At 42.9% G+C, this 15,150-nt stretch overlaps 1 protein-coding gene across 5 annotated transcripts in view; it reads right to left on the bottom strand.

Moving 5' to 3' along the window:
• Window positions 1-15,150, bottom strand: part of LOC147709845 (ribonuclease inhibitor-like) — a 322,498-nt gene that overhangs the window by 25,125 nt on the left and 282,223 nt on the right. For all 5 annotated transcript variants that reach the window (XM_086928289.1, XM_086928290.1, XM_086928292.1 and 2 more), the window contains one exon: window positions 5,628-5,798. In XM_086928289.1, coding sequence (XP_086784415.1) covers window positions 5,628-5,798 — 171 coding nt within the window. The remainder of the gene's footprint in view (window positions 1-5,627; window positions 5,799-15,150) is intronic.

Genomic DNA, 15,150 nt, shown 5'->3' with positions numbered 1-15,150 from the left:
GAAGGTGAGAACTGCAATATTAGAAATGCAGCGGTTGCAGTCTATAAAGGATTATTATATCCAACCACCCCAGGTTATATGCATTATTCTGCCCCACAAAGGCAATATTGTAACATAGATATGGCTTGGGTTTCAGATGATATAATACTGTCAGCAGATATGGAAGTGTGCCCCAGGATTACTTCCGATCATAATCCTATTTTATCTTTTTGAGTCAAAGCTGACTGTAAGATAATTTGGCTTTTCTCCTTTCCATATTGTCTACTCACAGATAGCAGATATATGGCCACTATTAACAAATAATTAGAAGATTTTTTAAAGAAAATTTGGGGTCATCTTCCCCTCTTGCTGTTTGGGATGCAATGAAGGCATTTACAAGAGGGGTTACTCAACAATATATCTGGCAGCTGAATAAAGAGCGGAAAGCCAAAGCTAGAGCTGCCACTCAGGCATTAATTGATGCTGAAATACAACATGCAGAGGCGGTTCGGCGAGGTGCTTGCGATCAAGATCAACTTCTCTTTTCTTTGACAGATACAAGAATAGTTCCATCTCATGTTGTATAATACATCTAAAGTGAAGAGCTCCATCTCACTCTCACTGTTGCACCTGGAATGAAAGAGCTCTATTTTATTCTCACCAATTCGTCTAAAAAGTGGAAGAGCTCCATCTAATGTTCACAAATGCAGCAAAAGTGGAAGAGCTCCATCTCATGTTCACTAATGCATCTAAAGTCAAAGATCTCCATATCATGTACAATAATGCATCTAAAGTAAATGAGCTCCATCTCATGTTCACTAATGCATCTAAAGTCAAAGATCTCCATATCATGTACAATAATGCATCTAAAGTAAATGAGCTCCATCTCATGTTCACTAATGCATCTAAAGTCAAAGATCTCCATATCATGTACAATAATGCATCTAAAGTGAAGAGCTTCATCTCACTCTTACTGTTGCACCTGAAATGAAAGAGCTCCATCTCTGGTTCACTAATGCATCTAAAGTAAATGAGCTCCATCTCATGTTCACTAATGCATCTAAAGTAAATGAGCTCCATCTCATGTTCACTAATGCATCGAAAGTAAATGAGCTCCATCTCGTGTTCACTAATGCATCTAAAGTCAAAGATCTCCATATCATGTACATTAATGCATCTAACGTGAAGAGCTTCATCTCACTCTTACTGTTGCACCTGAAATGAAAGAGCTCCATCTCTGGTTCACTAATGCATCTAAAGTCAAAGATCTCCATATCATGTACATTAATGCATCTAAAGTGAAGAGCTTCATCTCATTCTTACTGTTGCACCTGAAATGAAAGAGCTCCATCTCTGGTTCACTAATGCATCTAAAGTCAAAGATCTCCATATCATGTACATTAATGCATCTAAAGGGAAGAGCTTCATCTCACTCTTACTGTTGCACCTGAAAGGAAAGAGCTCCATCTCTTTTTAAATATTTACAAAGACATGATTTTTTGATACAGAAAAATCAAATCCATGAGATTTCAGACTGCGACATTTGGTATTGTTTATACACAACAAAAAATAAGTCAGTTATACGTGAAGCCTATAGATACCTTTGTGCCTTCAAAACTGACGTTTGCTTAAAATTAGCAGAGAAATGGAGCAGCAAAATTGGCTCAAATATAACACCAAAACAGATAACGTGCTCTTTATCTAATATTAACAATGCAGTTCGATCATCTAGTTTAAGGCTGCAACAGTTTAGAACAACTTGTATGCTATATTACACACCGGAAAAGATCTCGAAGTGGTCCCTCAATAATACTTATGGCGACCGTACTAAATGTCCCAAATGCTCAGCTTATGCAGTAGATCTGGAACATATGCTGCTCTCTTGCCCTACCCTGAGGGACTTTTGGGGGGGAATACACAAAGTTTTGGAAATCAAAAAGATTCATTTACCTTCTCTTACCGCTCTAACAGTATTGCTTGATGTACATCTAGTCTCCCTACCCCAGTCAGCTCTGGTGATGATCCTTTTATCTTGTGCCAAGCTAACAGTTGCTAGAGCCTGGATCTGCCCCTAACCACCAGTTTTTTTTTTTCTTCTCTCTCTCTCTTTTTTCTTTTAGCTACCTGTCTGTAATATTTCAACTGTTTAGCCTTTTGTACGAACAAAATGAACTATGGCTTTATGTGTCCCAAGTGGGAATTGGAGAATTGAAAATTGAATTTGAAACAAGTTCTTGTTTCGGCAACAATTTATATATTTTTTCTTTATATGTATATTGGTATGTTTTCCTCATCGGTTTGTAAAAAAAAAAATGAAATGAAAGAGCTCCATCTCTGGTTCAATAATGCATCTAAAGTAAATGAGCTCCCTCTCATGTTCACTAATGCATCTAAAGTCAAAGATCTCCATATCATGTACATTAATGCATCTAAAGTGAAGAGCTTCATTTCATTCTTACTGTTGCACCTGAAATGAAAGAGCTCCATCTCTGGTTCACTAATGCATCTAAAGTAAATGAGCTCCATCTCTGGTTCACTAATGCATCTAAAGTAAATGAGCTCCATCTCATGTTCACTAATGCATCTTAAGTAAATGAGCTCCATCTCTTGTTCACTAATGCATCTAAAGTAAATGAGCTCCATCTCTGGTTCACTAATGCATCTAAAGTCAAAGATCTCCATATCATGTACATTGATGCATCTAAAGTGAAGAGCTTCATCTCATTCTTACTGTTGCACCTGAAATGAAACAGCTCCATCTCTTGTTCACTAATGAATCTAAAGTAAATGAGCTCCATCTCTGGTTCACTAATGCATCTAAAGTAAATGAGCTCCCTCTCATGTTCACTAATGCATCTAAAGTCAAAGATCTCCATATCATGTACATTAATGCATCTAAAGTGAAGAGCTTCATCTCATTCTTACTGTTGCACCTGAAATGAAAGAGCTCCATCTCTGATTCACTAATGCATCTAAAGTAAATGAGCTCCATCTGTGGTTCACTAATGCATCTAAAGTCAAAGATCTCCATATCATGTACATTGATGCATCTAAAGTGAAGAGCTTCATCTCACTCTTACTGTTGCACCTGAAATGAAAGAGCTCCATCTCTGGTTCACTAATGCATCTAAAGTAAATGAGCTCCATCTCTGGTTCACTAATGCATCTAAAGTAAATGAGCTCCATCTCATGTTCACTAATGCATCTTAAGTAAATGAGCTCCATCTCTTGTTCACTAATGCATCTAAAGTAAATGAGCTCCATCTCTGGTTCACTAATGCATCTAAAGTCAAAGATCTCCATATCATGTACATTGATGCATCTAAAGTGAAGAGCTTCATCTCACTCTTACTGTTGCACCTGAAATGAAACAGCTCCATCTCTTGTTCACTAATGAATCTAAAGTAAATGAGCTCCATCTCTGGTTCACTAATGCATCTAAAGTAAATGAGCTCCATCTCTGGTTCACTAATGCATCTAAAGTAAATGAGCTCCATCTCTGGTTCACTAATGCATCTAAAGTAAATGAGCTCCATCTCATGTTCACTAATGCATCTTAAGTAAATGAGCTCCATCTCTTGTTTACTAATGCATCTAAAGTAAATGAGCTCCATCTCTGGTTCACTAATGCATCTAAAGTCAAAGATCTCCATATCATGTACATTGATGCATCTAAAGTGAAGAGCTTCATCTCATTCTTACTGTTGCACCTGAAATGAAACAGCTCCATCTCTTGTTCACTAATGAATCTAAAGTAAATGAGCTCCATCTCTGGTTCACTAATGCATCTAAAGTAAATGAGCTCCATCTCTGGTTCACTAATGCATCTAAAGTAAATGAGCTCCATCTCATGTTCACTAATGCATCTTAAGTAAATGAGCTCCATCTCTTGTTCACTAATGCATCTAAAGTAAATGAGCTCCATCTCTGGTTCACTAATGCATCTAAAGTCAAAGATCTCCATATCATGTACATTGATGCATCTAAAGTGAAGAGCTTCATCTCACTCTTACTGTTGCACCTGAAATGAAACAGCTCCATCTCTTGTTCACTAATGAATCTAAAGTAAATGAGCTCCATCTCTGGTTCACTAATGCATCTAAAGTAAATGAGCTCCATCTCATGTTCACTAATGCATCTAAAGTCAAAGATCTCCATATCATGTACATTAATGCATCTAACATGAAGAGCTTCATCTCACTCTTACTGTTGCACCTGAAATGAAAGAGCTCCATCTCTGGTTCACTAATGCATCTAAAGTAAATGAGCTCCATCTCTGGTTCACTAATGCATCTAAAGTAAATGAGCTCCATCTCTGGTTAACTAATGCATCTAAAGTAAATGAGCTCCATCTCTGGTTCACTAATGCATCTAAAGTAAATGAGCTCCATCTCATGTTCACTAATGCATCTAAAGTCAAAGATCTCCATATCATGTACATTAATGCATCTAAAGTGAAGAGCTTCATTTCATTCTTACTGTTGCACCTGAAATGAAAGAGCTCCATCTCATGTACATTAATGCATCTAAAGTGAAGAGCTTCATCTCACTCTTACTGTTGCACCTGAAATGAAAGAGCTCCATCTCTGGTTCACTAATGCATCTAAAGTAAATGAGCTCCATCTCTGGTTCACTAATGCATCTAAAGTAAATGAGCTCCATCTCATGTTCACTAATGCATCTTAAGTAAATGAGCTCCATCTCTTGTTCACTAATGCATCTAAAGTAAATGAGCTCCATCTCTGGTTCACTAATGCATCTAAAGTCAAAGATCTCCATATCATGTACATTGATGCATCTAAAGTGAAGAGCTTCATCTCACTCTTACTGTTGCACCTGAAATGAAACAGCTCCATCTCTTGTTCACTAATGAATCTAAAGTAAATGAGCTCCATCTCTGGTTCACTAATGCATCTAAAGTAAATGAGCTCCATCTCATGTTCACTAATGCATCTAAAGTCAAAGATCTCCATATCATGTACATTAATGCATCTAACATGAAGAGCTTCATCTCACTCTTACTGTTGCACCTGAAATGAAAGAGCTCCATCTCTGGTTCACTAATGCATCTAAAGTAAATGAGCTCCATCTCTGGTTCACTAATGCATCTAAAGTAAATGAGCTCCATCTCTGGTTAACTAATGCATCTAAAGTAAATGAGCTCCATCTCTGGTTCACTAATGCATCTAAAGTAAATGAGCTCCCTCTCATGTTCACTAATGCATCTAAAGTCAAAGATCTCCATATCATGTACATTAATGCATCTAACGTGAAGAGCTTCATCTCACTCTTACTGTTGCACCTGAAATGAAAGAGCTCCATCTCTGGTTCACTAATGCATCTAAAGTAAATGAGCTCCATCTCTGGTTCACTAATGCATCTAAAGTAAATGAGCTCCATCTCTGGTTCACTAATGCATCTAAAGTAAATGAGCTCCATCTCTGGTTCACTAATGCATCTAAAGTAAATGAGCTCCCTCTCATGTTCACTAATGCATCTAAAGTCAAAGATCTCCATATCATGTACATTAATGCATCTAACGTGAAGAGCTTCATCTCACTCTTACTGTTGCACCTGAAATGAAAGAGCTCCATTTCTGGTTCACTAATGCATCTAAAGTAAATGAGTTCCAGCTCATGTTCACTTACTCCAGTTTTTCCAGCCTGCAGCTCGGGTGCTTCAGCCCCTCACATAGATGCTTGAGCCCAATATCCCCCAGTGCATTGTAGCTTAGTATGAGCTCTTTGAGGGACTCACTGCTGCCAAGAACGGAGGCGAGGGCTGCACAGCAGGCACCAGTGAGGGAGCACATCCACATCCTGCAGGAGACAAAGGAAACTGTGAGAGAACATATCTGTATGAGGAAAGCAGTGAGGGAGCACACCTCCAACCTGCATGGAGCAAGTAGTGAGGGAGAACAGCCACAGCCTGTATGAAGAAAGCAGTGATGCAGTACATCCACAATCTGCATGAAGAAAAAAGTGAGAGAGCACATCCACAATCTGCATAAGACAAAGGAACCAGTGAGGGAGCACAGTCACAATCTGCATGAAGAAGGAAGTGAGAGAGCACATCCACAATCTGCATAAGACAGAGGAACCAGTGAGGGAGCACATCCACAATCTGCATGAAGAAGGAAGTGAGAGAGCACATCCACAATCTGCATAAGACAGAGGAACCAGTGAGGGAGCACATCCACAATCTGCATGAAGAAGGAAGTGAGAGAGCACATCCACAATCTGCATAAGACAAAGGAACCAGTGAGGGAGCACATCCACAATCTGCATGAAGAAGGAAGTGAGAGAGCACATCCACAATCTGCATAAGACAGAGGAACCAGTGACGGAGCACATCCACAATCTGCATGAAGAAGGAAGTGATGCAGCACACCTGCAACCTGCATGAAATAGGCAATGATGCAGGACACCCACAACCTGCATAAAAGAAATGTGGAGGGAGCACATCCACAATCAGCATGAATGAAGCAGTAAGGGTTCACACCCGCAATATGCATAAAGAGAGCAGTGATGCAGCACATCAGCATCCCACATGAAAGACGCAATGATTGAGCACTCCCACAACCTGCATGAAGAAACGTGGAAGGAGCACATCCACAATCTGCATGAAGAAAGTAGTGAGGGAGTACACCCACAATCTGCATGAAGAAAGCAGTGAGGGAGCACAGCCACAATCTGCATGAAGAAGGAAGTGAGAGAGCACATCCACAATCTGCATAAGACAAAGGAACCAGTGAGGGAGCACAGCCACAATCTGCATGAAGAAGGAAGTGAGAGAGCACATCCACAATCTGCATAAGACAAAGGAACCAGTGAGGGAGCACATCCACAATCTGCATGAAGAAGGAAGTGAGAGAGCACATCCACAATCTGCATAAGACAGAGGAACCAGTGAGGGAGCACATCCACAATCTGCATGAAGTGATGCAGCACACCTGCAACCTGCATGAAATAGGCAATGATGCAGGACACCCACAACCTGCATAAAAGAAATGTGGAGGGAGCACATCCACAATCAGCATGAATGAAGCAGTGAGGGTTCACACCCGCAATCTGCATGAAGCGAGCAGTGATGCAGCTGACCTGCATCCCACATGAAAGACGCAATGATCGAGCACTCCCACAACCTGCATGAAGAAACGTGGAAGGAGCACATCCACAATCTGCATGAAGAAAGCAGTGAGGGAGCACACCCACACTCTGTATGATTGAAGCAGTGAGGGAGCACACCCACAATCTGCATGAAGAAAGCAGTGAGGGAGCACACCCACACTCTGTATAATGGAAGCAGTGAGGGAGAACACTCACAATCTACATGATGAATGCAGTGATGCAGCACACCCTCACCCTGCATGAAGGAAGCCTTCAGGGAGCACATCCACAATCTACATGAAGAAAGCAGTGAGGGAGCACACACACAACCTGCATGAAAGAAACATTGGAGGGAGCACACCTGCACCCTGCATGATGGAAGCAGTGAGGAAGGACATCCATAATCTGCACGAAGAAAGCATTGAGGGAACACTCCTGCAATCTGCATGATGAGAGCAGCGATGTAGGGCACCTGCACCCCACATGAAAGAAGCAATGTTGCAGCACACCCACAACCTGCATGAAAGAAACGTGGAGGGATCTCATCCACAATCAGCATGAAGGAAGCAGTGATGCAGCACACCCTCACCCTGCATGAAGGAAGCGTTCAGGGAGCACATCCACAATCTGCATGAAGGAAGCAGTGAGAGAGCATACCCACAACCTGCATGAAAGAAACATGGAGGGAACAGTGAGGGAGCACACCCACAATCTGCATGAAAGAAACATGGAGGGAGCAGTGAGGGAGCACACCCACAATCTGCGTGAAGGAAGCAGTGAGAGAGCACACCTGCATCCTGCATGATGGAAGCAGTGAGGGAGCACACACATAATCTAAATAATAAATTCAACAAAAGGAGGGAGGGAGAGGAGGAAGTGGATTCGATCTCCCCTAACAATTCAATTAAACAAAGTAGAATCCACTATGAAGGTGGTCGTGATCCCTACAGTGGTGGGGAGCACACAGTGTTGTTTGAATACCCCTCACACACCAACAGGTCCCTTGGTGTCATGCTTCATCATCGGAGCCTTCGCACCCCTCTACTGGATGCGGCGTGCTGCAACTCACGAATACGTAGGAGCACTGATAGTGAACTATGTGTTTGTAACGTGTGAGAGGGAGAGTGAGTGGTGAGGTGAAAAGTGAAGGTTAAAAAATACCTGGCTCGTAGGAAAAAAATATTTAGTACGTCCTCGGCTGGTATTATTAAAAGGGGTGCAAGATGAGGTTGTCAGTTATACGTATTAGGGTATATCAACCTCAGAAGTGCGTCGACATGTTTCGGAGTATAGGAACTCCTTCTTCAGGACGAGGATATGCACAACTATCCTCACCTTACTCATATGGGGTGTGAATGTAAAAGTGTATTCTTCAAAAAAACACATGGTGAAATGTACCTATGGGTATTAATATTTGAATGAGCTCTGTTGCGCCCAATTGGCGTTGAAGATACAGAACTTATGGACCAAGATTAGCTGACCTCATGAGCCTTAGCGTAGTATTGGGGGTTCCTTCCTCACTGCTCAAATTAGCAACAGCGTTGGAGCCGTGTTGAGGGGAAGGCAGCCTACTAGGTCGTGCAGTAACCGTTGCTAATTTGAGCAGTGAGGAAGGAACCCCCAATACTACGCTAAGGCTCATGAGGTCAGCTAACCTTGGTACATAAGTTCTGTATCTTCAACGCCAATTGGGGGCAACAGAGCTCATTCAAATATTAACACCCATAGGTACATTTCCCCTTGTGTTTTTTTGTAGAATATACTTTTACATTCACACCCCATGTGAGTAAGGTGAGGATAGTTGTGCATATCCTCGTCCTGAAGAAGGAGTTCCTATACTCCGAAACATGTCGACGCACTTCTGAGGTTGATATACCCTAATACGTATAACTGACAACCTCATCTTGCACCCCTTTTAATAATACCAGCCGAGGACGTAATAAATATTTTTTTCCTACGAGCCAGGTATTTTTTAACCTTCACTTTTCACCTCACCACTCACTCTCCCTCTCACACATACAAACACATAGTTCACTATGAGTGCTCCTACGTATTCGTGAGTCGCAGCACGCCGCATCCCGTAGAGGGGTGCGAAGGCCCCGATGATGAAGCATGACACCAAGGGGCCTGTTGGTGTGTGAGGGGTATTCAAACAACACTGTGTGCTCCCCACCACTGTAGGGATCACGACCACCTTCAGAGTGGATTTTACTTTGTTTAATTGCACACCCATAATCTGCATGAAGAAAGCAGTGAGGGAGCACACCCACAACCTGCATGAAAAAACCATGGAAAGAGCTTATCCACAATCTGCATGAAGAAAGGAGTGAGGGAGCACACCTGCACCCTTCATGATGGAAGCAGTGAGGAAGGACATCCATAACCTGCATGAAGAAAGAAGTGAAGGAAAACACCTGCAATCTGCATGAAAGAAACGTGGAGCACACCCACTACCTGCATGAAGGAAAAAGTGAGAGAGCACAGATACAATATGCATAAAGGAAGCAGTGAGAAAGCACATCCACAATCTGCATAGGACAAACTAACCAGTGAGGGAGCTCACCTACAAGCTGCATGAAGAGAGCAGTGATGCAGCACACGTGCAACCTGTATGAAAGACAAGTGGAAGGCGCACATCCACAATCTGAATAAAGGAAGCAGTGAGAGAGCACATCCACAATCTGCATAAGACAAAGGAACCAGTGAGAGAGCACACCTGCTCCCTGCATGAAGGAAGCTGTGAGGGAGCACACCCTCAATCTGAATGAAGAAAGCAGTGATACTGTAGTATAGGAAAACAAGGGTACCCCGTAAAGTGAACCAGGGGTTGTAATGTATTTAAAGAAAACAATGGTTCAATGGTGGCCTAAATAGGTCTTGAGAAACAAAAGGAATCCCTTAGATTTGACATAAAATCAGTATGGGAGCAAAACATGTAGGGCAACATGTGAAATTTCAATCATTTCATATGTATATATATATATATATGTTCAGGTGCTCACATCAGTGATGGAGTGCATATTGTGACATAAGTGAAACAGTGAAATAGACGAAATATAACTATTACAACAAGGGGTAATCCACAGAAATATATACAATGGGGAAGATTTTCCTTGGGGTGGGGGGTCGATGACATTTCGATCTTTTGTTTAGTCAAGATCATCATCAGGACAGGGGAAGCATCCTGAAATATTTTGGAGAGCCATTTAATGGGGAGTGTAGAAGACACGCTGTGTGGACAAGTCGTTGTTGCTGCTTATCTTGGGTACAGTCAAGGGGCAGACATGTAGAGGGGTTAAGGTTAGGTCTTAAAACCTCAGTTTGTGTACTTCAAGGAGTATTCAGGGTGATCAAATCAGTAGTCGCTGCTGTTGCTTCATTTGAATTCGTAAAGAGACTAATTTTGCTAGGTCCCAGGCAGACCGCTTGCATCGGTCAGCAATTATTCATACTTTGTAAAGCAGTGTCTAGGCTCAAGTCAACATCGGATTAATTGAGGGGAGCAGCCAATGGGCTTTTTGGGATTTCCGCCGGGAGTTAATCGCCGCGGTCCGTGCCCGTAATGATTCCAATGCCATCCTATGCTTTACTCGGCTGCTACTACTGAAGGTAGTACAGTACAGTCACTCCAGTTTGGTTACTGGGGTACCCTTGTGAGTCCCTAGTATATGGTACCTTAGGTACTAAGGGCATAGGTACCTCAGAAGCCTACCAGGGGCTGAGGCATGTTTTATGCCACCCCTGGGTAGCCTTCCAAAATGACACCACAGGTCTGCTTCTGCAGCCTGGGTAAGGTGGTGCATGCACCCCTTACTAAGATATAGGTTACCTATGTCTACCTTTAATCACTGACACATTTAAACCTATCAGTCACTCCTATGGCAGGCCTGATCAATCCTGAAGGCAGAGTGCTTGTTTTTTTGTGAGAGGGAGCCCATGCATGAGCAGGACCCCTCTGTAGCTTTCTTAATCTATTCTATGAGGCTGTTCTGTGATGCAGCCAGACAATATTCTCTTAAGTGCATTATAACCTCGCTGTAAATGCTAACTTTGGAATGGCTGCATCGAAATATGTCGTGTTTGGTGTTAAACACTTTGGAATCCTACCCCCCGCCAGTCCTGGCGGCGGGGGTAGAATTTCATCCTTCTAGAGGGAGAGACATGCACACACTGATCTGACCGGTGATAGTTTAAAAGAACCCTAGCATCACAAAATGGATGCTGCAGCCACAGACACGGGTCTGACCTCCTGCTGCTGGATGAAACTCCGGCAGTGGAGGCCTGGACAATAGGTTTCCTGTCACAGGGAGGTGTACCCACCTCCCAGACAGGCTTTAGTTTATTGGGGCTGGGTGGGAGCACTCAGAGAGTGCTTTTCAGACAGTGCTGGGGGCATATTTGGTGTCCCTCTATATAGTCCAGTTCAAAGTGGTTGCAGGGGCACTCAGCCCCTGCTCTGGTGGGAAACTGTACAAAGGAAATGGGTGTAACCAGCCCTCTTCCCAGACCCTCCCATAGGTGGGTCCCTAGAGTATGTCCAACCCCCTTTCAAAGTATAAGTATGGGACCCCAGTCCTTAGGACTTCAGATTACACCTGGACGAAACTCTGCAACATATATCCAAGAACTTCGACATTCTACATAACTAGAAGATGGAAGAATCTCCCTTGGGGTCAAGGAGTGACTCCCCTGTTCAAACGGGCACCAAAGAAGCACCTTGCCGGTCTGCATTTCTGAAGATCCCACCAGACTCTGAAGTATTTGCGATTCAGGACATGGACTTCCAGACTTCTCAGAGGCTGACACGAGATCCCAACAAAGCTGAGACCCACAGCCCTCACGAGAGACTTGGGACCGGAAATCCTGGGCGCCGTGCCATTTGCTAGTGCATTGCCTTCCCTACCTTTTCTGAAGTTTTGCGTTGGGTTACTTGTAGCCCAAGCCCCGAGCATCTTCTGCACCGAAGATTTTGGGCCTACACTCCACGAGTGTTCCGTGAGCCGCTTCTCGCGTTTCCGCTCGAGGCTACTTCGCGATCCCTGGTCCGTTGACTGGTGGGTCCCCTCGAAGGTAACTCTACTTTTCCTCGGGCTTCCCTGGTTGCTCCAGAAGTGCCTGATTCCCTACTACGTGGTGAGTCACCCAGACCTTGCTGGTCTGCACCAAAGCCTATCTCTGTTTCTGCATGGGTTGCTGTTGCCAAGGATTGTTGGGTCCGATCCGAGCACCGACACTGCAGCACTCGACATCCTTAATGGGACAGCTCGAATACAGCTCCTGGTCGTCGTCGACGTCTCCGGGACCTCGTGGCTGAAGAGTCAAGCTTCACCTTCTTCACCCGACATCGGTGGGCATTCAACTATCGTACCCCTGGTCACTGGCACGTGACCCAGACTATGTCCCCTCTGCTTTCAGGTTCTTCACATCTCTTTTGCCTCTAGCCTCATAAAGAGACTAGAGGGATGTGTTTAGAATAAATACATATATTTTACATATATATCTGGTGTGGTTCTCCTCTCATTTGGTCATTCATGAGATTGTAGACTGTTAAAACAAGCAGCTTTACATTCCTCCAAGACTTAGCCTGAAGGCTGCTCTCTTCAGCTACCACTAGCTTTCTATATCGGTTGTCTTTAACCTATCATTAATAAGGGTCGTTTGGACTGGTGCAAGGTGCCCACTAGAATAGTGGACAGCATATGCCAGGCCAACTTCCCACAGTGAGAGCGTAAACTCACAACCTGAAAAGAACAAAGTGGCAGTACACTCACACCTACAAATGACAAAGGGAGCAGTGATAGCATACACTCACAACTCCGGATGTCAAAGGAAGCACAAGAGAGTACACTCACAACTGCAAATGGAAAAGCAAACAATGAGAGTATACAAATAAAGACGATAAAGAAAGCAGTGAGAGCGTACACTCAAAACTACAGACGACAAATGAATCGGTGAGTGTACACTCACAACTACAGATGACAAACAAAGCAGTGAGTGTACACTCACAACTACAGATGACAAAGGGAACAGAGGAAGAACATCAGCAACCTGAGAAACTATTCACACAACCTGCAGAAGACAAAAGGAGCACTGGTAAACTGTGCACACAACCTGCAGACGACAAAAGGAGCACTGATAAACTGTGTACACAACCTGCAGACGACAAAAGGAGCACTGATAAACTGTGCACACAACCTGCGGAAGACAAAAGGAGCACTGAGAAACTATGCACACAACCTGCAGAAGACAAAAGGAGCACTGATAAACTGTGCACACAACCTGCAGACGACAAAAGGAGCACTGATAAACTGTGCACACAACCTGCAGACGACAAAAGGAGCACTGATAAACTGTGCACACAACCTGCAGACGACAAAAGGAGCACTGATAAACTGTGCACACAACCTGCGGACGACAAAAGGAGCACTGATAAACTGTGCACACAACCTGCAGAAGACAAAAGGAGCACTGATAAACTGTGCACACAACCTGCAGACGACAAAAGGAGCACTGATAAACTGTGCACACAACCTGCAGACGACAAAAGGAGCACTGATAAACTGTGCACACAACCTGCAGATGACAAAAGGAGCACTGATAAACTGTGCACACAACCTGCAGACGACAAAAGGAGCACTGATAAACTGTGCACACAACCTGCGGAAGACAAAAGGAGCACTGAGAAACTATGCACTCAACTTGCAGATGACAAAAGGAGCACTGAGAAACTATGCACTCAACCTGCAGATGACAAAAGGAGCACTGAGAAACTATGCACTCAACCTGCAGACGACAAAAGGAGCACTGAGAAACTATGCACTCAACCTGCAGACGACAAAAGGAGCACTGATAAACTGTGCACACAACCTGCGGAAGACAAAAGGAGCACTGAGAAACTATGCACTCAACCTGCAGATGACAAAAGGAGCACTGAGAAACTATGCACTCAACCTGCAGACGACAAAAGGAGCACTGAGAAACTAAGCACACAACCTGCAGAAGACAAACGAACCAGTGAAAAAGCACACACAGAATATAATGAAGACCGTGAAAGCAGTGAGGGATCGAATCCACAACCTGCAGACGGCCAAGGAAACAGTGAGGGAGCACACACCCAACGGCAGAAGACAAAGGAAGTACTTATGGATCATACACACATGTAGAAGCTAAAACATCCTCTATTATTGAACTCCCAACTACTACCCTTAACATTAACCCTCTCTAGTGTCTGGCCTCAACTGTACTGATATCCTCAGTTCTCCATCCCTCTATATGGCAATCTATAGCCGCATTCCCTTTATCCATCTCTCACTCCTTCTTCAGCAAATATCAGCAGTACAATCCTTCCTTGTGTCTCGACATTAGGGGAAATGGTGGTGTTGGGGAAAAAGAGTGAATGGCTTAGTTCTGCTAAAAGGCTACAACAAGAGATCTATTGTCTACGTCATCATGAGTGTGTACAATTGAATGATAGACATTGTGTAAAGGAATGAGTACTTGGTCAAGCACTGAAAGTGCAGACTGTAAAGGGGTCACACCATGAGCAGGAAGAGACCAATGAAAAAAGGTAGCAGAGAGCAGAATTATACAACCTCTGCTTTGCAGCCTCTAAATCTGGAGTCATTGCATCGTGGAGTTAAGTCAATCTAAGTTATGTACCAATCTCGTGTTTATAACTCACATATTACATCTCTCATGGCATGTTATGTAACATACTGATGACTTCACTGACGACAGCTCACATGACCCCATTGATGTAATTCTGTTCAACTGTATCAGAGAGCAAACCTACAAGTAGGAGTTAACAGATATTGTTACGGTTCTATTTCCTAAATTTGTAATGGTGTTTTATATTCCATTAAAATGAATATTAAATGATTAGTAAGATTAACATAATTAAATTCTAAGTAAGTAAATTTGAGGTAAATGAGAATTTTTCTAAGGGATTATTTATTTTTTATAAATATAAATGTATTTGAATATATTTTAAAAAATACTTTCAAATATGTTTTTTTTTTAACCTTTTGTAGGTTTTTTAGCGGTTCTATGTTTTTTTTTTAGT

Source organism: Lissotriton vulgaris, chromosome 6 (assembly GCF_964263255.1).
Source record: "Lissotriton vulgaris chromosome 6, aLisVul1.2, whole genome shotgun sequence".
Classification (NCBI taxonomy): domain Eukaryota; kingdom Metazoa; phylum Chordata; class Amphibia; order Caudata; family Salamandridae; genus Lissotriton; species Lissotriton vulgaris.
This window is presented reverse-complemented; position numbering and strand designations above follow the sequence as displayed.